The sequence below is a fragment of the Bactrocera neohumeralis genome, chromosome 4 (genome assembly GCF_024586455.1).
Source record: "Bactrocera neohumeralis isolate Rockhampton chromosome 4, APGP_CSIRO_Bneo_wtdbg2-racon-allhic-juicebox.fasta_v2, whole genome shotgun sequence".
In the NCBI taxonomy this organism is placed as follows: Eukaryota; Metazoa; Arthropoda; class Insecta; order Diptera; family Tephritidae; genus Bactrocera; species Bactrocera neohumeralis.
The window spans coordinates 72,820,678-72,841,127 of NC_065921.1; the positions used below are offsets into that span (position 1 = coordinate 72,820,678).

At 33.6% G+C, this 20,450-nt stretch overlaps 3 protein-coding genes across 6 annotated transcripts in view; 2 read left to right on the plus strand and 1 right to left on the minus strand.

Moving 5' to 3' along the window:
• Positions 1–70: 70 nt before the first annotated feature.
• On the plus strand, positions 71–938 carry LOC126755208 (DNA-directed RNA polymerases I, II, and III subunit RPABC4). Its single transcript, XM_050467605.1, has 3 exons — positions 71–243; positions 646–738; positions 814–938. Exons 1-3 carry the CDS (start codon positions 183–185, stop codon positions 834–836), a joined length of 177 nt encoding a protein of 58 aa, XP_050323562.1. The 5' UTR covers positions 71–182; the 3' UTR covers positions 837–938.
• Positions 939–5,599: 4,661 nt separating this feature from the next.
• Positions 5,600–20,450, minus strand: part of LOC126755180 (protein charlatan) — a 55,977-nt gene continuing 41,126 nt past the window's right edge. For 2 of the 4 annotated variants that reach the window (XM_050467564.1, XM_050467563.1), the window contains 5 exons: positions 16,720–16,961; positions 16,109–16,533; positions 10,766–11,842; positions 9,625–9,957; positions 5,600–8,372 (listed from right to left, as the gene is read on the minus strand). In XM_050467564.1, coding sequence (XP_050323521.1) covers positions 6,365–8,372; positions 9,625–9,957; positions 10,766–11,842; positions 16,109–16,533; positions 16,720–16,902 — 4,026 coding nt within the window. In that variant the 5' untranslated portion in view covers positions 16,903–16,961 and the 3' untranslated portion in view covers positions 5,600–6,364. Of the gene's footprint in view, positions 8,373–9,624; positions 9,958–10,279; positions 10,303–10,393; positions 10,515–10,765; positions 11,843–16,108; positions 16,534–16,719; positions 16,962–20,450 lie in introns of all 4 variants that reach the window. The other 2 variants (XM_050467566.1, XM_050467565.1) reach the window with 2 other exon arrangements.
• Positions 12,949–14,651, plus strand: LOC126755191 (protein phosphatase 1 regulatory subunit 36-like). Its single transcript, XM_050467584.1, has one exon. The coding sequence runs from the start codon at positions 12,972–12,974 to the stop codon at positions 14,340–14,342; it is 1,371 nt and encodes a 456-aa protein (XP_050323541.1). The 5' UTR covers positions 12,949–12,971; the 3' UTR covers positions 14,343–14,651.

Here is a 20,450-nt window from a genome sequence, read left to right on the forward strand (position 1 = left end):
ATAATTGTACCGAAAACTATATTTAAAAAGTTGGCAACTTTGTTTTTTAAAAACGAACAAATCTATTTAGTTAGCTGTCAAAACAAATGCACGCTGACAGATTTCATTTGCATTAATTTTTTGACGAAATAAATATACATTTTTGAATTTTTAACATTTTTGTTAATTAAAAAGGCATAAACATGTCTGAAACCAGCACTAAGGATACAGTTCTAAAAACGGCGATGACCTATATCTGTGGCGGTAAGTTATGAATGGCAAATTTCATTGTAAACGACTTGAGGGACATGGTTTGATTTGGCTATTGGTGAATTCGCTAATTGAAATTGGCACCGGAAAAATGCATATGTATAATTAGTAAAAGCTTTTTTCGAAGTTAACAATATACTTAAGAGCATTTCATTTATTCGTTGGTCTACTAAGCACTTAAATATTAATGCTTAAAAAATAGACAGACGGTTTTGCATAACTACATTGAATTTTGGTTCAAATAGATAAATGCGATCAAACAGTCATTTCAGAAACATTTTTAAAGCCTATTAGAGGAATATTTTTACTGCTATAACTACAGCAGCGTATTTCATATCAAAGAAATTAAATAACTAATGCTGCTATTCTAAATTTTCTCTTTCATATTTTACACAGAGTGTCATCATGAGAACGAGATGCGTCCACGTGATCCTATACGTTGCCGTGAGTGCGGCTACCGCATCATGTACAAGAAACGTACCAAGCGCTGTAAGTGCATAGTTATATTTGTTATGAAATACATATGTAATTGTTTCACAACTTTTATTATATTTCTACTTTCAGTGGTCGTTTTCGATGCGCGCTAATATTCAACAGTTGTGCAGCCTATACAGTGGTTATTGAATTAAAGTTAGAATTTTAAGTGCATCGCTTATGTAGAAATAAAATATAGTATAGTTAAATAAGAATGATTTTTATTTTTATAACTTAGCCTGCATGTCTAGAGGGGGTTTAAAACATCTTTATGGAAGAAGAATGAACAATGCTTTGATAAGAAAGTCTATTATCTATCAGGCAATTAGCACTTTGCCATTTGATAAGGAAGAGACAAAATTTTTGTGGATATATATGTAGTAGTTTTTAATTTACGCCCAGAAAGAAACATCGGGGACTCTATAAAAAATATATATAGATGATCAGCGTGACGAGCTGCATCGATTTTGCCATGCTCGTCTAACTGTCTGCATATACGAGAATTAGTCTCTTAGTTTTTTAGATATCGAACTGAAATTTTGTTCGCAAGGATGAAGTAGTGTGTAGGGAGAAGCATTGACAACAACTCCTAGGCAGGCGCCATGCAAAGTTGCTAAGGTCTGGTTACAACCTTAAAAGGTTTAAATTTGTCATCAACCTCAAAATGGAAAAACTCATTACTTCTCGCCTTCTACACTGGCCATTGTATTATTAAGAAGCACTTATATATTGCCGGTTCTGCGACTTGGAGTCTGAAACAGCAGAACACCTTCTAATTTGCTGCACAGCAGTCTGTATGCGCAGAATAAAGGCCCCCGAATCCATGTTTTCAAATAGGGATCACAGCGCCTCAATAGTACCTAGACGTACATATATTATAATTTATCAATTTGGTGGGACTTGTAGAGACATTGTGATTTAGAAGAGGGCACAATAGACCACAGGTCGCGGTGCAATCCTCATTTACTTATCTAATCTAATCTAATGCATTCTACTGATACTTCCATTGTATAGTATTTATGCCACCCTCCCCTCTTGCAATAACAACTCTGCGTTTATTTTTATTTTAAACTAATTTTAAGATGTTTATTTTCAATATTCAGAAATATAAATTAAACTAAAAACACATTTGACATTTAATTATCATATCCAGCCAACAGTCCACACGGACTGCAGGGCTTTCATACATCTTTTTTTAAGTATATTTTTACTTATTTTTTAATCTTTAGTGGTTTTTGTGTGACTTTTAAACGCTGCTATTACCGTTACACATAATATAATATTTAAGTATAATTTTCACTTTCCATTAATGGCGGTGTCTTTACTACTGCTTTGTTGCTTTGTCTTTTTTGTTAAAATTTTCATTTTTCCTAAACTAAAATTTTGTTAATTTCAATTAATTTAGTTTTTAATTTTGTTTTCAGCGTTTAATTTAATTTCCTTTTTCCATTTTTATTAAATTTTTCTCAATCTAATTTATTTTTTTTTCAATTTATTTTTTTTTTCTCAATCTAATTTAATTTTTCTTCCATTTAATTTAATTTTTTTTAATTTTTTTCGATTTAATTTATTTTTCCTCAATCTAATTTAATTTTCATCGTTTTTTTTTTTGCTGCCAAACGTGCTTAATTAGCTTTTAGAAGTTTTCTAATATTTGTTTTATGTTTTTTGTATTTGCAAAAGGGTTTTTACAACATTTTAAACTACGTGTGTACACTAAACGGCTGTATGTCTGCTTTTTGTTGAAAAAACATTACAGATTTTTCTTAATATTTTTTGTTTTGTTTTGCTTAGCGTTTTCTGCTTAAAATTCATTACTTTTAAATTTTTCTCGCTTTTTTACTTATAACCACCATTACGATTTGATCTCTTACATGCTTTTATACTTTCAGTTTTAAATAAAGTTTCTTTTTTAGGTTAAGTTTTTTTTGTTATATTTTTATTAATTTTCAGTCCATTACATTCGCTTTCGCATTGTAAACATGCCAACTCGTGTTTACTAAGCGCGACATACATCAAGTATATAATTTTTACTTTTTCAATTTCTTTTTATTTCTTTATTTACTTCTTATTTGCTCATCTTCTTTATATTTCTTTATTTTCTCGCTTTCTTTTCATTTTTTCTTTCTCTTTTTTGTTACTAAAAATGTTTATGAGTTAAAATCACTAAATTTGAATTGTTGCATGCATGCCTGTACGTAGATTTTATTTTACTTTGTCTTTTAATAGCAACTAAAACATATTTTATGCAATGAAAGGCGACTTAAAGGTGACTTAAAGCATATAATTTAGATTGTAAACAAAATAGAACTAATTAATAATAAATTAGTGTTAATAAAAATAAGGCATTCGCATGAGTATAAACCAAATCAGCTTTGGAATTCACAATTTATTTACTTAAAATAGCTTAAGACTTTTATTTTTTTATTTTTATAGCTTTTCTATAATTTTTAAGTGTGCTTAGTTTCTTTTTTAACTGCATTTGTGGCAAGTTGGCGAAAGGACTTAGTTCCTTGGCATATTGTTGAGTATTTGGTATACAAAGTGTCATGTTTGCGTTAAACTTGTGTTGAGATTTCTCATTTTGCTTTTTTATTGTTATTTTGCTTTATGGTTTAAGACTACTTGCTACTTATGCTGCATCTTTGTGTGTTTGAGTGTGTATTCATATACTTTGCTTGGACAAATGGCAACTTAAATTCTTTATTTTCATTATTTTCTGCGCACACTTTGCTCAACTGTTTACGCTTTAGCTGTTTTTTGCAAAATAACAAATCAATATTTATGAAAATTAAACCCTAATGAGGTCAATACTTTTGCTAATGTAGCTAAAATATCTAAATTATTAATAATTGTTGTTTTTTTTTTGTTTCAATGAAGTTGGCAAATTAAAGCTTCGTTTAAACTTAACTACATATTAACTATACATAGAGGCAATAGCTGCAGTGTTGCATTTTATAAGCATTAGGTTGGCACCAAATGCTCCGCTACATGCAACTGCACTGTTGCATTAACAAATATATGATAATATAATTTAATTTAATTAAGTATGAAATGTTTGAATTTTCACATTTTTAATATTAATGTAATACATATGTATGTATGTATGTATGTATATGTGCTGCATAAGCAGTTTTTATTTTTTTCGTTAAGTTTTTAGAGAAAACATATTTCAGGTACATTACAACTTAAAAGTAAGTAACTTAGAAGCATACAGTTGACGACAAAATTAATAAAAAAAAATATGAGATTTGGAAAAAAAAATTCTTGAAAATTAAAAAAATATTTTTATTTGAAAATAAATGCTAAAAATTAAAAAACAATATATTTTTAATTAAAAAATAAAAATTATTAAATTAAAAAATTTTACAAAAAATTAAAATTTTGAAAAAAGTATTTAAAAAAATTAAAATAAAAAAATTAAAATTAACAAAAAATAAAAAAAATTAAAAGCTTGAAAAATTCATTACAAATTTTAAAAAATATATTGAAATTTTGATAATTAAATATTAAAAAGTAAAAAAATACACTAAAAATGTTAATAATAAAAAATTAAAAATTTGAAAAAATATTAAATATATGAAAAAACATTAAAAATTTGATAATTATGTATTGAAAACTTAAAAAAAATATTGAAAATTAAAAAAAATATAATGAAAATATTAAAAATTAGATTAAAACCTTTCAACCAAAGAATTTTTAAAATTAAAGAAATATTTAATAATATACATATATGTATATATTTAATATTGAAGCAAAATATTAAAAATTAAAAAAAAACTATAAAAAAAATTTAAAATAAATATTAAAAATGAGAACAAAATAATAAAAATTAGAAACAAAAGATTACAAAATATAAATTAAAAATAAAAAAATATTAAAAATTTTCAAAAAAAATTAAAAATTTTAAAGAGTATTAAAAATAAAAGAATAAAAAAACACAAGTTTGAAAAAATATTAAATAATTTGAAAAAAATATTAGAAATTTAAAAACAATATTAAAACTTAAAAAAAGTATTATAAATTTAAAATTAAAATTTTTAAATTTTAAATTATTTTTTAAATATATCTTTTTTGTCTTTCAATATTAAATTAAATTAAAATAAAAAAATTAGTTATAATAATAATTAGTTAACTTTAATAAATATTTATGAATAAAGTAGTGTTTTTATGTAAAAGAAAAATTGCCTTGCATTATAATATAAAAAAAGTCTCGAGTATTCGTTTTTATATATGTTTTGGGTCAGATTTAAATTTAAATTAAAAAACTCGCTTAAAAACTTAAAAGCTTTAAGGAAAGCATATTGTTATTTAAATATTATTAAGTTTTAAGTAAAAATTTACATTTTTTACAAAGCTTTAGTTGAAACTAAAACTCAAAAGAAAGTTTTAAAAACAAAAAAATATGGAATACTACTAATATATGTATATGTACATATATAGTATATATATAATATAGTAAGGAATTACAAAAAAAATGAAATACAAAAAATAAAATTAATAAATAAAAATATTAAAAAATATGGAAAAATAATATTATTAAAAACTAATAATAAAGATATTATTAAAAAAATTAAAATGTTATAAAAAATATTAAAAAATAAACTTCAAAAATAAAAATAAAACTCAAAAATAAAATTAAAATTAAAAAAAAATAAATAAAAATAAAAAAAAATAAAAAAAAAAAAAAAATAAAAATAAAAATAAAAAAAAAATAAAAATAAAAATAGTATTAAAAATAAAAATAAATATTTAAAAAAATAATTTAAACTAAAACTAAATATTCATCTTTTTTCACATCTTCTCATTTATTTTTTACAAAATCAAAAATTTTTTCAACTTAACGCTACAAAATATGAACGAAATAAACAGTAAATGCGTGTAAATTATAAAGAAATTATTTACATTTATTTTATAATTGTGTCTGCGATAACAGAAAGTAAAAAAAATCGAAATTACAAAATAATTAAATATTAGAAAATTCTCTTTTATTCTTTATATTTAAGGCCAACAGCTAAATTGAGGGTTGTCACTACCGTTAACAGCAAGGACGTGTCTAAATAATGAGAACCGCAGGAGTATTTACTAGTAGTAATGAATGAGAGAAGGAGAGAATGGGGACAATTGTACCCGGAACCGAAGTGCTCAGTTGGGGCTCGGAGTTTTCAGAGAGGCTGGAAAGGCTCAGGAGAGCACGTTGCTCTACAACAATACTTTGCAGATTTGTTTCGCCAACAAGTCACTACAAGCCTACCCCGGCGCCAGTTTTCTCTCTACAGCGCTGCCTAATAATAAATGCGGAATGTTTTATGAACAACAACAACAAACTACAACTAATATAATACAGAAACCGAACCGTAATACTAAAACCTAATCATATACATGTCTCTAGGTAAGCAATTAAGTATTCAAAAATGCGCAAACTTGGCTTATAATGATTACATCGTCAACAAAAAATGCTTGCAACGAATACCCGAGCGTTTTAGAAATCATACAAAATCATATACAATAATAATAATGAGGCGCACACTCAATATGCAGTTAACACCCACCAGCCGGATAGGTGGCTTAGCTGGTAATATCGGTTTACAACCATGCGCATGCGTATACTCGTCAAGCGCATGCCTGGCTGCTGCGCGCTCTACGTGCATTTCTTCGTTTTCTTTGCGTGTCTGCGTTGCTGCTTGCTGCCCGCCTGCTTTTGTGGCAGCTGCTTCGACTTGTCACACACTTGCTTCACACCCGGCCGTTGCTTTTGCATGGCAGCGGAGTGCGCGCGCCGACTGTGCACGATTAGGCTGCTGCGTTGCTTGAAGGCCTGCATGCAATGCTGGCAGCGTTGTTTCTTCGCGCGATGCTTCCAGTGTTTGTGCAATGTCAGCGAACCCTTTGTATGGTAGTTGAAGACGAGCATTGCCGCCGCGCGTCGCTTATCTTGCGCGCACAAGCGGCAACTCAGCTTGTGATCCACCATGCGATTCAAGTACTTGTCGCGCAGCATGGCGACTATCACTTCTGGTGGCGCGCGTATCTTCTTCGGTTGCGCTTGCTTGCGCGACGAACGTTTGTCGTTGGCGTTCTGCAACACTGACGGTTGTTGTTGCTTTTGTTGCGGTTGTGTGGGTGCTGCTTGTATAACGGAGACCTGCGCGGCTTGCGGCAACACCGTGTTTGTCGTCTGCGCGCTTAATGTGGGAGTTGTTGTGGCTGCGTGGTGCATGGTGGCCTCGTCGGCGTGCGTGGGTTTCTTGCTGAAGTCCAACGGCGCGGTGAGGTACTGCTGCTGCGAGGCGGCGTCAGCCAACAAGGGCAACAAGGTGGCTATTTGTGAAAGTGATTTGCGGCGCTTGTTGGGTGGCTGTGACGCCGGTGTTGATTGTGGCTGCGGCATGAGGGGTGCAATCGGCGCTAGTGTGACGGCGGGTGTGGCCAACAACGCCTGCTGCGTGGGGCTCTGACGTTGTTGGTTGGTATGTGAAGTAGTGCTGGCGGCATGACGCTGCTTCTGCGCGGTGGACACCTTCGGCGTTATGGTCAGCGTTATGTCCTCTTTATTGCGCAAATACTCGATGTACTCCTCGGTCTCGCTACGCATGCGCTTGCGTTGTGAGGAGGAGGTGGGCTTTTGCTGCAGCTGCTCCGCTGGCTGTTGGCTGTCGTGCGGCGTCTCCGTTGCTGTCGGCATGGCCGGATACATGAGCGGCGTTTCGGCGTAATACTTATTGATGATGTCCTTGACATAGTTTTGTATCTGCGTGCTGACCTTGTTCAAATTCTGATACTCCATGTTGCTGAGGAATGTGGCAGCCGCATTCTGTTTGTTGTTCTCCTTGTTGTCGCGATCCAAGTGTAGCAGATCGAGGCGATGTTCGCGTTGGTGATGCGCGGCATTCGTGGTACGTTGATTGAGCGTTCGTGTTGTTCTCGTATGTTGTTGTTGCTGGTAATTTATTGTATTGTTTACTTTGTTGTTGTTATTGTTATACGCGGGAGGCGATCTAATAAGCTGCTCTTGATTCTCTTGATCTTCATCATTGTCGTGCTGCGACTGATATTTGCGCTTGTTGCTGCTGCTGCTGCTGCTAGCCGCCGCTGCGGCTGCTGCCGCCATCATTTCGATTGCGCTCTCCGTTGTTTCTTGCAAATCGAAATTTTCGCTCAAGAATGCCGACATCGCCTTTCTCTGCTCACTATTACTGTAACTGCTACTGCTGCCATTTGTTGTTGCTGCTGCTGTTGAGCTAGACATGTACTGTTGTCTACCGCCACCAGCTTTCAACGGTGATGCGCCACTATCGCTCGACGATGCCGTCGACGAGGCGGACGATGGTGTATTCTCATCGTCGCCCGTCGAGTGTTGTCGCTGACGCTTATGTGTGTTGTTGCTGTTGCCGTTATGATGATGATATTTCATGCGTTGCTGTTGTTGCTGTAGCTGCAGTTGTTGCTGATAGTTGGCAAAGTTGCTGTTGTTGCTTAGGGAATGGAGTAGCGCCGCAGCCTCTTTGGTCGTCCATTGTGAGGGCAGTTTATTATTGAACAGGAGTTGATGATTGGCTGGAATTTTCAACTCTTGCACGCCTCCCGCCTTATGAAAATCCTGAGCGACTGAAGCGGTGTTGCGACTGATGGCGTCCATTTTCAGGAGACTGCAGGGAAGTAGTGAGAAAATAGAGAAATTAGTATCAGATATAGAAAATCAAGTTTCGTATATAAAAAAAATAAAAAAAATAAAAATAAAAATGGAATAAAAATTAATAAAAATTGAAATAAAATTAATAAGAAATGGGAAAATACTAAAAAGTAGATGAAGGAGGTTATAAAAGGAGTCAAACTAAATTAAAGTAAAACCCACAAAAATTAGTAAAATTTTTTTTTTAACTTGAAGGTAGATGTTAATATAAGAAAGTTAGAAAATAAAAATATTCGACTGAAACGAAACTATAATACGCTTCACAAATAAAATGTTGCCATAAAGTGCTTGAGTTAGTTTTAGTATGGCAGCCATATGCTATAGTGAACCGATCTCAACGATTTCTTCAGAGATTATAGCATTGCCTTAAGCAATAATCCATGCAAAATTTCATGAAGATATATTGACCAATAAAAAAGTTTTTCATACAAGGACTTGATTTTGGTCGGTTAGTTTGTATGGCAGCTATAAGCTATAGTGGACCGATCTGAACAATTTCTTCAGAGATTATGGCATTGCCTTGAGCAATAATCCATACCAAATTTCGTAGAGATATCTTGACAAATAAAAAAGTTTTTCATACAAAGACTTGATTTTGGTCGGTTAGTTTGTATGCCAGCCATATGCCATAGGGAACCGATCTGAACAATTTATTTGTGGATTGTAGCATTGCTTTGAGCAATTCTTCATGTCAAATTTCGTAGAGATATCTTGACAAATAAAAAAGTTTTTCATACAAGGACTTGCCTTTGATCGGTTAGTTTGTATGGCAGGCGAATTTCTATAAAGGAGTTTTATAAAAGTTGACCGATTTCAACGATTTCTTCGCAGATTGTAAAATTGCTTTGGATAATAATTCATGCCGAATTTCGTAAAGATATCACGTCAAATAAAAAAGTTTTTCCTACAAGGACATCATTTTGGTCGGATAGTTTTGATGATCAGAGTCCATTATAACAACAAAATTTTTATATTTTAACGTAATAATTAAACAAACTATTAAAATACATATTTATAACGGGTCATATGAAGTATGTAATAACAAAAAAATGTAAATCACCAAAAAAATTGTTTTTGAGGTTAACCAAAATCAATGGCAATTTAACGAAAGACTGGTAAGTGAACACAAACTTGACGAAGTCAAAACAAAACAACGAAAACAATAATGAAATCAAGCTTTGTTATATAGTTTTTTTGGTTCGTTTTACCGCGCATAGTCTTCGGGATCACTTCCGTCTGCCTCAAGATATTGAAATAGTCGTTCGGAGCCGCGTTTCTGTGCGGCCGCATTCGGTAAACCGCCCGTGAGTAGATCGTGTGGCGGTATTAGCGAACCATTGGCGCTCAAACGCCAACCCACCATCGATGTGGGATTTACAATGATCTCCTGTAGTGGACCGCCGGTAATATTACCGTTGCCATTGTCATTTGTTGTTGTCGTGGTGTATATCGTTACCGAACCACCGCCGCCGACGTTGCCGCCCTGATTGCTGGAAGTGGATGAGCTGCCGCCGCCGCCACCACCACTATGTGTTGTATGACTTTCGGTGCGGAAGGCGAAAAATATACAATAGTAAATGCAAAGGTGTGGATTTAAAGCAAAGAAGAAACTAACGCACAGTGTGTTAGGGCTAACAATTATTGGTTTGCTTTAACTAATTTCATTGAAGAAATTAGCTAAAATTTGTTTTTTTTCTTTTCTTTTTTTCCGTATTTTTTATTTTTTTTAAGCCAACTTTAGCTTCACACCCCTAATTTGTCTAACAGTTTTATCTAAAATTTGTCTTTCAGTTTTAACTAGTTATTTAACTAATTATTTAACCGTTTATTAACCTAACTTTCAGTTTTAACTAGTTATTTAACTAATTATTTAACCGCTTATTAACCTAACTTTCAGTTTTAACTAGTTATTTAACCGTTTATTTACCAGTATGCCAGATTCGAATTTGAGAATATATTTATGCTCGAATCACTTGCTATTAAAGGGTTGCCAATTGTACGCAATATATTCGAACTCGAATTCGAGTTCGACGTATTGCCGTTAATTAAGTGGTTAGTTGAATTTTGATTGCCGCGCGCCGGCCGCACGTCATTCGGACTGCGCGTGTGGAAAGCACAGAGAAGAAAGAAATTACAAATATTAGATTTTCGAAAATTAACTACGAAAGCTACTGCCTTCTTGGTTAGTGGCACTACACAGGGCTTAAAACTAGTTGTTAGTGGAGGTTAGTTGGTTTTTTGTCGCCGAGGCCGCTAAAATGCCTACAGCGCTAACTACAGAACAGTAATTTAGTTAGTCAACAGAGTAGTATTATCTTCGAAAAATAAATAAACGCATTTAATACTCACTGCACTTCGTTGATGTGCGCTTGGAACTCCTCCTGCGTGTCGCCGAGGAAGGAGCACTTGTTGCAGGCGCGCTTGTTGTGCACTTTCAGCACATGCGTGGCCAGGCGTTCCGAGCGCGCCGCCTTGTAGTCGCACAACAAGCAGACAAACGGTTTTGTGTGCGTATTGAGATGGCGTTTCAAGCCCCACTTATCCGCGCCGGACCACGGACAGTAACAGCAGGTGAAGCGTTTCTCGCGCTTCGGCTTGAGATTGCCACTAGTAGCGCCGGTGTTGCAAACAATGCCACCATTGGCGGCGCCCACACCGACAGCAATGTCATCTTGCTTCTCCTGCTTGAGTTGTGGCAAGGGCGCGTCGGCCGCTGTGGCCACGGCCTCGATGGTCTCCGCAATGCTCATGCTCGACGATGTCGGCTGGCGTTGCGCTTCCAGGAATGCATTGTCCAGTTGTACGTTGGCGCCCTGGAATATGATGTTGGGTTTTTGCTCGGGTGAGCCACAACTGTTGAGCGTATTGTTTGTGTGTTGTTGTGTATTTACCGTAGTGATGGTGACATTGCCGCGTCCGCCGGCATGTTGATTGCCAACACCGGCGCCGCCGGTACTGTTGGACGTGCTGGCGGTTACGTGTCGTCGCGTCTTATTGATGTCATACTGCAATTCGCGATGCATGCGCAGGAAATGTTTCTTCACATGATCGGCCCGATTGAATTGCTTGAGGCAGGCGAAGCACTGGAAGGGCTTCTCCTCTTTGTGTATATTCTCGTGACGAGTGTAGAGATCTCGTCGATCGGTGGAGTAGGGACAGTGTGTGCAGGCGTAACGTTTCTGCACTTGTACACCGCCATTGTTGTTGGCATTATTGCCATTTTGGTGGTTGTTATGAGAGTTGTTATTGTTGCTGTGTGACTTTTTACGACTATTGCCACCACTCGAACTGCTGACGGCGCCGCTGTTGTTGTTCGTGGATGTAGGTGTTGCCTGCTGTTGGGTTTGGCCGGCATTCATGGTGTTGCCGGAGGTCGAGGGACTAGTGTAGATCACTTCGGTGGTGGAATCGTTGCGATTTTTTGATCTAAAACAAAACACAAAGTGAAAAATTTAATTAGTTTTGAGATTTTGAGAGGGTTAGTTTGTATGACAGCTATAAGCTTTAGTGGACCGATCTTAACAATTTCTTAGGATATGATACCGTTATTGTGGATAATAATGCATGCCGAATTTGGTGAAGAAATCTCGTCAAATAAAAAAGTTTTTCATACAATGACTTGATTTGAATCGCTGAGTTTGTATGACAGCTATATGCTATAGTGGTCCGATCTGTACAATTTCTTCGGAGCTGATACCGTTATTGTGGATAATAATGCATGCCGAATTTCGTGAAGAAATCTCGTCAAATAAAAAAGTTTTTCATACAATGACTTGATTTGAATCGTTCAGTTTGTATGACAGCTATATGCTATAGTGGTCCGATATGTACAATTTCTTCGAAACTGATACCGTTATTGCGGATAATAATGCATGCCGAATTTGGTGAAGAAATCTCGTCAAATAAAAAAGTTTTTCATACAATGACTTGATTTGGATCGTTCAATTTGTATGACAGCTATATGCTATAGTGGTCCGATCTGTACAATTTCTTCGGAGCAGATACCGTTATTGCGGATAATAATGCATGCCGAATTTGGTGAAGAAATCTCGTCAAATAAAAAAGTTTTTCATACAATGACTTGATTTGGATCGTTCAATTTGTATGACAGCTATATGCTATAGTAGGCCGATCTGATCGATTTCTTCGGAGCAGATACCGTTATTGTGGATAATAATGCATGCCGAATTTCGTGATGTTATCTCGTCATATAAAAATGTTTTCCATATAAGGACTTGATTTGGATCGTTCAGTTTGTATGACAGCTATATGCCACAGTGATACGATATCAGCGAGTCCGACAAATAAGCAGCCTCTTGAGGAGAAAAAGACGTGTGCGCAAATTCAGACCGATATCTCAAAAACCGACAGACGAAAATACGGTCTTGACTAAACGACTCAGCTCGCTTGGCTTCAAAACTGTCGCAACAAAATTATTTCAATCAAGCCCACATTTTTTAGTACATTTCGGTTTTAACTTCAACACAATTTCTTTTTTAAATATTTTTTTATTTCACTAAAAGCCTGCAACGCATGAGACGTCTCCGCTTCGACAATGCGTCGCATACATAATTCGAATTTTGTGCCGAAATTTAATCTTGGCAAATGGACGTGGAATAAAAGCTTGGAGCGCTTAGAGTTTGAGCCCATCAAAGATGCGGAATTGGAGAAACAAGATTATATCAGGACGTGCGGCTTCAAATTCAACAAAACGCTGAATCAATTGGAAGAATTAATATTCCTGCAGGAGTTCCAGCGCTCCGAACTCACACACGATGCGGATGTCATACTCGTGCAAGACATCAAAAATCTTGTGCTCTTTCTGGCGCCATCCGAGACCATCACAAAGGATTTCGTGCTCTTTCTGCACACCTTCACAGTGGATCGTTTTCTGCGCGCGCTCATCATTTACTTTGAGTACTACTTGAAGATGGTGGAGTTCGTGTTGATACGACGCGATGAGATTAGCGGCGAAAAGGCGCAAATACAAAGCGAGGACACCAATGAGATCAAGCGCATCTACTCGTCATATCTTACGCAGCATCGGCTGCTGTTGGCGCGCGAGTATAGCATCATTATAGCGGGCGACGGCGAAATGAAACCTTTCTACCACATTACGCCCATCGTCAATATATCGCAATCGATTAAGGATAAGCGCTTTCACGAAACCTTTTTGGCCTTCTCCACACAAATGGTGTGGATCGCTATGCATCGGCGCGCCTACGACTACATCGATTTGGAAATGTATCGACTGTTTCGCTCCGAACACTTCAAGCTCAAACGCTATGCGCACATCAACTTCACGGAGGCCGAGGCGAACATGCTGTACGGCAAGAATTACAAGCGCGTCAATTATCGCGCACAAAACTCACCGCTCATACAGGAGTTGGTCAATGTGTCCACCGAGAATTTGCCCATACTGTGGATTGGCGAACGCAAGTATCGCGGCACCGATTTGCGCATACACCAGCTGGAGCTCGAGTATATTGTGCCGGACAGTCAGTTGATTTTGATCGATGTGTGTCACGGCATACTCGGGCATCCGAAGAAAATCTATAATACGCTGTTGAACATCAATTGGGAAGAGGTGCGCTTCCAGAACTATTCGCAAATTTATGACCCCTACCAATTGGTGCGTCAGCCGGCGCTGAAGATACCGCGCATCGATGCTGAGAAAATACGCAAACATGCGCAGAAGTTCGACACCTACTATCACGTGCGCATGCAGTACGAGCGCGTAAGCAAAGCGGTGATCGATAAGTGGTGTCGCCGCGACGCCGTCATTGCGTATTTCACCACGGAGGGCATGATTACGAACATTGTAACGCGCTGCGAAAAGGAACTGGAAAGGGTTTCGTATGGTCCGAGTGTGGAGGAGATAACGAGCAAGTTTTTGGCACGCAAGAAACTATTGCGGAAACTATAGGAGATCAGCCATCTAACCTAACCTAACCTATAGAAGATTCAAAGGAGCGTCTAAAGAAAGGAACATCGGCTTGAAGGCAGTTGACAAGGCTTTGTATATTTTTTATTTTTTTTATTTCTCTCGATGCGAATCGTATTTAAAGCTCGTCATAATTTCGGTATGTAGTTAGTACAATAAAATTTGAGGTTAAGTATGTTGTTTTTTTATGAAATTAAAATTTAACGGTAATTGTCAACATAAGATTGACGAAAACACAGTTATAATTCAATAAAATATTTCTTAAATCAGAGTTGTGACTCTATGAACGCGACCCCGTACTGAAAATCGTCTTCGATTTACCGCTACTCTGCTCTTTGACTCTACTCTCACGTGAGAGTATCATCCTGACTTACATGACAGGCAACAACAAATGAATCCAGTTTAATTCTATAGAAGAGAGTATGTGTGTACCACGGTGAATAATTAACTCTTTTTGATTTATGCCGAGTAGTTTGTTCGATTCACCCCTCGCTTTAATGCATCGAAAAAGGCTAGAATCTCCATACAAATTTATACAATACTATTTCAGGCTTATAAAATACTAAATTCATAAACATTTGGTAAGAAATCCGAATTAAATTGTTTTCATATGCAAAACACTAGACCCACCCTAATGTTTAGCAATCTTTTGGCATGCACATATGTAGGTACTTCAATAACATCTATATAAAACTTAAAAACAAAAATATTTCCAATTTAAAAAATCCTCGTCCCACCCTAATGCAATTTTTTTCGTAAACACATAGGCACTTCGATAGCTTTATAAGCTTATATGTACGTATAAGACTTCAATAAAACGAATTGCACTTTAAACAAATTTTGATTTCATATGCAAAATAAATTGACGCACCCTAATGTATAACTATATGTTTCTATGTATGTACTTCAATATCTAAATATAATAATAACATCTAAAAAGACTTATAGACTGTAGAATCGCACTCTAAAACATTTTTTAAATACACGAAGAAAAGTGAGCCACCCTAATGATTAATTACTTTTTGCACACAAATATGTGCTTGCTTAATATTATTTTTATAAGGCTTAAATAAAAGAGGTTTCAGTAGGAAGAATATGGTTTTAATACATACTGAAAAACTGAACCACCCTAAAGAAAAATTATAATTTTCTTTACACGTACATACATACATATGCCTGGCTATCTATATAAGCGCATATATAGGACTTAAAGTAACAAGAAGTTCACGTTGAACAATTTTGTTTTCATATGCTGTGAAAATTGGCACACCCTAATGTGTAATTATATTTTATTATACACAAATAGCCGCCCCTATTTAAGCACATTTATATAAGACTTGCAATTACATGAATTTCACGTTGAAAAATTTAGTTTTCATACGCCGGGAAAAATCGGCACACCCTAACGTGCTATTATATTTTGCTATACACAAATGACCTCCGATATCTATTTAAGCACATTTATATAAGACTTATAAAAAGATAAGAAAAACTTTGTTTTCGTACGCGTTGAAAATCGACGCACCCTAATGTATAATTATTTTTCTTAAGCACATACATACATATGTACATTCATTATATATATATAGACACGACTATATAAGACTTAAAGAAACAAGATTAGAAATCTATAAAATTTTATTTTCAAAAGAGGCAAAAACTGACGCACCCTAATGCCTAATTACGCTTATGTACAGCCATATCTAATATAAGCACACACTCACTACACCACTTTTGTCTGCACTTACTTTGACTTTGATGTGCCAACTTGTTGCTGCATTTGTTGTTGTTGTTGCTGCTGCTGTTGTTGTTGTTGTTGTTGCTGTTGAGTGGCAGCCGTATAACTCTGCAATTTACCACCTGTTGCCGTCGGTGTCGACCACTGTACAATTTGTGCCTGCTGCTGCTGTTGCTGTTGTTGCTGCTGCTGCTGATCCGTACCACCGGTGCCAGCGGCGTTGGTGGTGGCAAAACCATTTTGCATTAGCGCCGCCAGGCCAAAAGCCGTATTCAAGTGGTCTTCCGATTTGAAATTACCGCCTGTCGTGGCGACGACCACAGAACCCTCGGCTTGTTGTTGGATTACAACATTTGCCGCGGCGGCAGCTGTTGCCACTGCATTAGCGGCATTGTTCTCATATTCGATGGTGGGCGCAGCGCTGCGATCGATCTGCTGAAGAAGGTGCAGCGCCAAAGGAAGCCAAAGCAAAGTGGTGAAGAAAAACAAATAAGAAAAAAGAGATAACATAAGTAAAAAGGCAATAGAGGAGTGTGTGTATGTATGTGTTGAGTGTGTGTGTGTGTGTTTTTTTGCGGCCGGCGCGCATGAGTCAACCGCAAGCGCTGCTGTGGCACTTACCAAATTCGTGAATGAGCGCTCGCCCTCGGGTGCTGTGGGCCCAGTGGTCGCCACCTGCGCAACCGGTGTGCCCAATGTATGTAAACCATTTCCGGTCTCTTCCCCATATAATTTACGTGTGATTTCTTTGAACATATCTTCATAAGCGGCCTCAACATTTGAGGACGGTATTAATGTTGCCATGGCTTATAGAATGCGCGCGTTGCAATGCTGCTACAACTACAAATACGGGCCGTCAGAAACTGCAGAAGAGAAAGAGAGAGAGAGAGAAAGAGAAATTGCGGTTAGCAGAGACTATAAAATATATGTGTGTGCGTTTGTATGTATGCAGGCAGTTTATAAATATGTCTACTATCGAAAGGGTTAGTTCAATAAAAAGTCAGTACAAAAAATATATTGAGCAGAGCAGCGAGTCTTCGACAAAAGAAACCGTTCGTCAAATAGCCACACATCCGTTGAGTTTCAATTTGTCTCACTCGTCTTTTTCGTGACGGTTGACGTTGTTTATTTGCGCCGCCTTTAAAAACGCCTGCCTTTTAAAAGTCACATCAGACGGCGGGCAAAGTATGAACCCCAGCTGCCCAGTTTTGTGGCTTGTCACTTAGCCTTGGCTTCACTCTACTTCATACCATAGGCTAGCATGTATGCCTTCGTGCGCCTGTATGCGTTCGAGCGCCTGTGTGTGTGCTGGCGTTGTGGCGTGCGGGCGGCGTGTAAAAGTTAAATTGCCAACGACAGCTGACTGACATTTCCAGGAATACCAACGCTGATACATGATGCGCTGCGTCAAGGCAACAAAAACCAACAATAACAAGACAGTTGAAAAATGAACATAAAAATGCAGTTGACGTTAAGTGAATGGCTGTGGTACAAAATATACACACACACACATGCATACAAATGCAGGTATGCGGACGGCTTGCTGTTGGGATGACATTAGCGTTGCTGCAGCGCAGATAAGACAGACACTCGCCATTAAGCAACAACAAGCAGCAGCGTATAATGGCATGAAGCTGGGCAGCCACAGCCGAACTGCTGAGTCATGTTTCGTAACAACGCCTGCAAGCCCCCTGCCACCCTTTGAATTTCCTATAAAACGAACTTGTTTGACGGACACCCACTGGCGGAGTAGGTGTTAAAGGAATTTATACAATAAAGTGCTGAGGCGGGCAGAAATTGCGTGAAATAAATTTACGTTTCATAATGAACAAATGGAAGCAGAATTGAGGCGAAATTGTTGACTGAAATCAATATTGACGAACGGCGCGAACATTTTGAAAGAGCTGTCATATTCTCATACGAACTTATATGGAGCTTAGAGGGCGTGTATTTATTGCTTCAAAGGTTTTTTTGTTTCAAGAAAATGTAAAAAGTCAATTGACGATTTCGATGTCGATGTGGATGCAATATATGTATAATATTACTGCAACAACAATTTATATGACTGTCTTACAAAAAATGTGCAAATATAATAACAAAATTTATGAAAAAGAGATATTGAAACATTGGCAGAGATATAATAAAATAATTAATAAAAAATATAAAAAAATATTAAAAATTAAAAAAATAATAAAATATAAATAATAATAGAAAAATAAAAATTAAAAAATATAAAAAAATCCTATATGATAACAATAAAATTCAAAATATAAAAATTAAAAATTAAAAAACAAATACCAATAAATTAAATTAAAATAAATAATATAGAAATAACACTAAAAATTTATTATTTTTTATATTTGAAAAATGATAAAATATTTGCAAAATTTATTTTTTGTTTTTGAAAATTAATAAAGTTATTGCAAAGATAAAATATATGTATATATAAAAATAATACTAAAACAGAAAAAACTATATTAAAATAACACTAAAATAAAAAAAAATATATATATAAAAAATTTAATTATAAAAAAATAAAAAATATACCAATAAATTAAATAAAAAAATTAAATTAAAACAAACAATATAAAAATAGTAATAAAAAACAATGAAAAAAATAACATACATATGTATGTATATTTTTATATTTTTGAAAAATAATAAAATTATTGCTAAAAATTAGTAATATTTAAAAATTAAAAAATAAAAACTATATATAAAATAACACTAAAATAAAAAATATAATGTATATAAAAATTTTTATTATTAAAAAATAAAAAATATGCCAATAAATTAAATTACAATAAACAATATAAAAAAATAATAAAAAGCAATGAAAAAAATATTTTTTTTTATATTTTGAAAAATATTAAAATTATTGCTTAAAATTAGTAATATTAAAGAATTAAGAAATAAAAATTATATATAAAAACTATATATACACTAAAATGGAAAAATAATATATAAAAATTGTATTAAAAAAAAATAAAAAATAAAATATTAACTTAAAAATTATAATAAAAAGGAATACAAATTTGAAGTTATTTTATATTTTTGAAAAAAAAAATATATAATAAAATTATTGCAAATAAATTTAAAAAAATTAAATAAAATTTATAATAATATAAACAAAACAACAAAAAAAAATTAAAAAAGATTTTAATAATTTATGTACAAAATATTTTATTAATTATGAAATATAAAACAATAAACCCCCAATAACACTAAAACAGAAAAAATAATATATAAAAAATTTAATTATAAAAATAAAAATTAACAAAACACCGATAAAGTAAATAAAAATAAATAAAATAATTAAATTAGGATAAACAATATAAAAATAGTAATAAAAAGTCATAAAAACAAAAAAATATTATTTTATATTTTTAAAAATATTACAATTATGGCATAAAAATTAGTAATATTAAAAAAAATTAAAATTAAATAATACTAAAACAGAAAAAATAATATACAAAAAATTTAATTATAAAAATAAAAAACTTTAAAACACCAGAAACTACATAAAAGTAAATACAAAAAAAGTATATATAATAATAAAAAAGCATAAAAATTATAAATTTTTTATTTTATATTTTTGAAAAACAAAAAATACAAAAAAAAATTTTATAATAAAATTATTGCAAATAAATTTAAAAAAAAATTAAAAACACCAATAAATTACATAAAAGTAAATATAAAAAAAGAAAATAAATATAATAATAAAAAACATAAATACTATAAATTTTTATTTTATAGTTTTGAAAAAAAAAATACAAAAAAAATGTATAATAAAATTATTGCAAGTAAATTTTAAAAAATTTAAAAAATACATATACAAAATAACAATAAAAAATATTTAAAAAAATATAAAATAATAAAAAAAATAAAAAAATATAAAATAACAAAATCAAATATAATATAACAATTATCAATAAATTAAATAAATAATATAAATAAACAAAAAATAAAATATAAAAAATGAGATAAAAAATTTCAATAATACATAAAAAAAATAATATATAACATTGTAAAATAAAATGCAAAAAAATGAATAAAAATATTAAAAAGAAAAACAAATAAAAATAAACAATAAACAATAAAAAATACAACCTTCACAACTAAAATGTTCGAAATTAAACAACAACTAATTTTGTATACAAAAATAATATTTTTAACACCTTAAATTTTTTTTTAATATAAATACAGAAAATAAGAGATAATTAATTAATGTTAAACATTGAAAATTTTAATTAAAAAATATATTTTACATATCATACCCTAAAAAGCAAAATAACATATGATCAAAGGAAAAAATAGAAAATCGCTGTCAGATATAATAACCAATATATAAC

Excerpts from the sequence above, each read along its gene's own strand:
- LOC126755208 (XM_050467605.1), top strand. The coding sequence starts at position 183 with ATGTCTGAAACCAGCACTAAGGATACAGTTCTAAAAACGGCGATGACC. Across the intron at positions 244-645 it reads GATGACCTATATCTGTGGCG|AGTGTCATCATGAGAACGAG; the intron begins GTAAGTTATGAA and ends TATTTTACACAG. Across the intron at positions 739-813 it reads CAAGAAACGTACCAAGCGCT|TGGTCGTTTTCGATGCGCGC; the intron begins GTAAGTGCATAG and ends TTCTACTTTCAG.
- LOC126755191 (XM_050467584.1), top strand. The coding sequence starts at position 12,972 with ATGCGTCGCATACATAATTCGAATTTTGTGCCGAAATTTAATCTTGGC.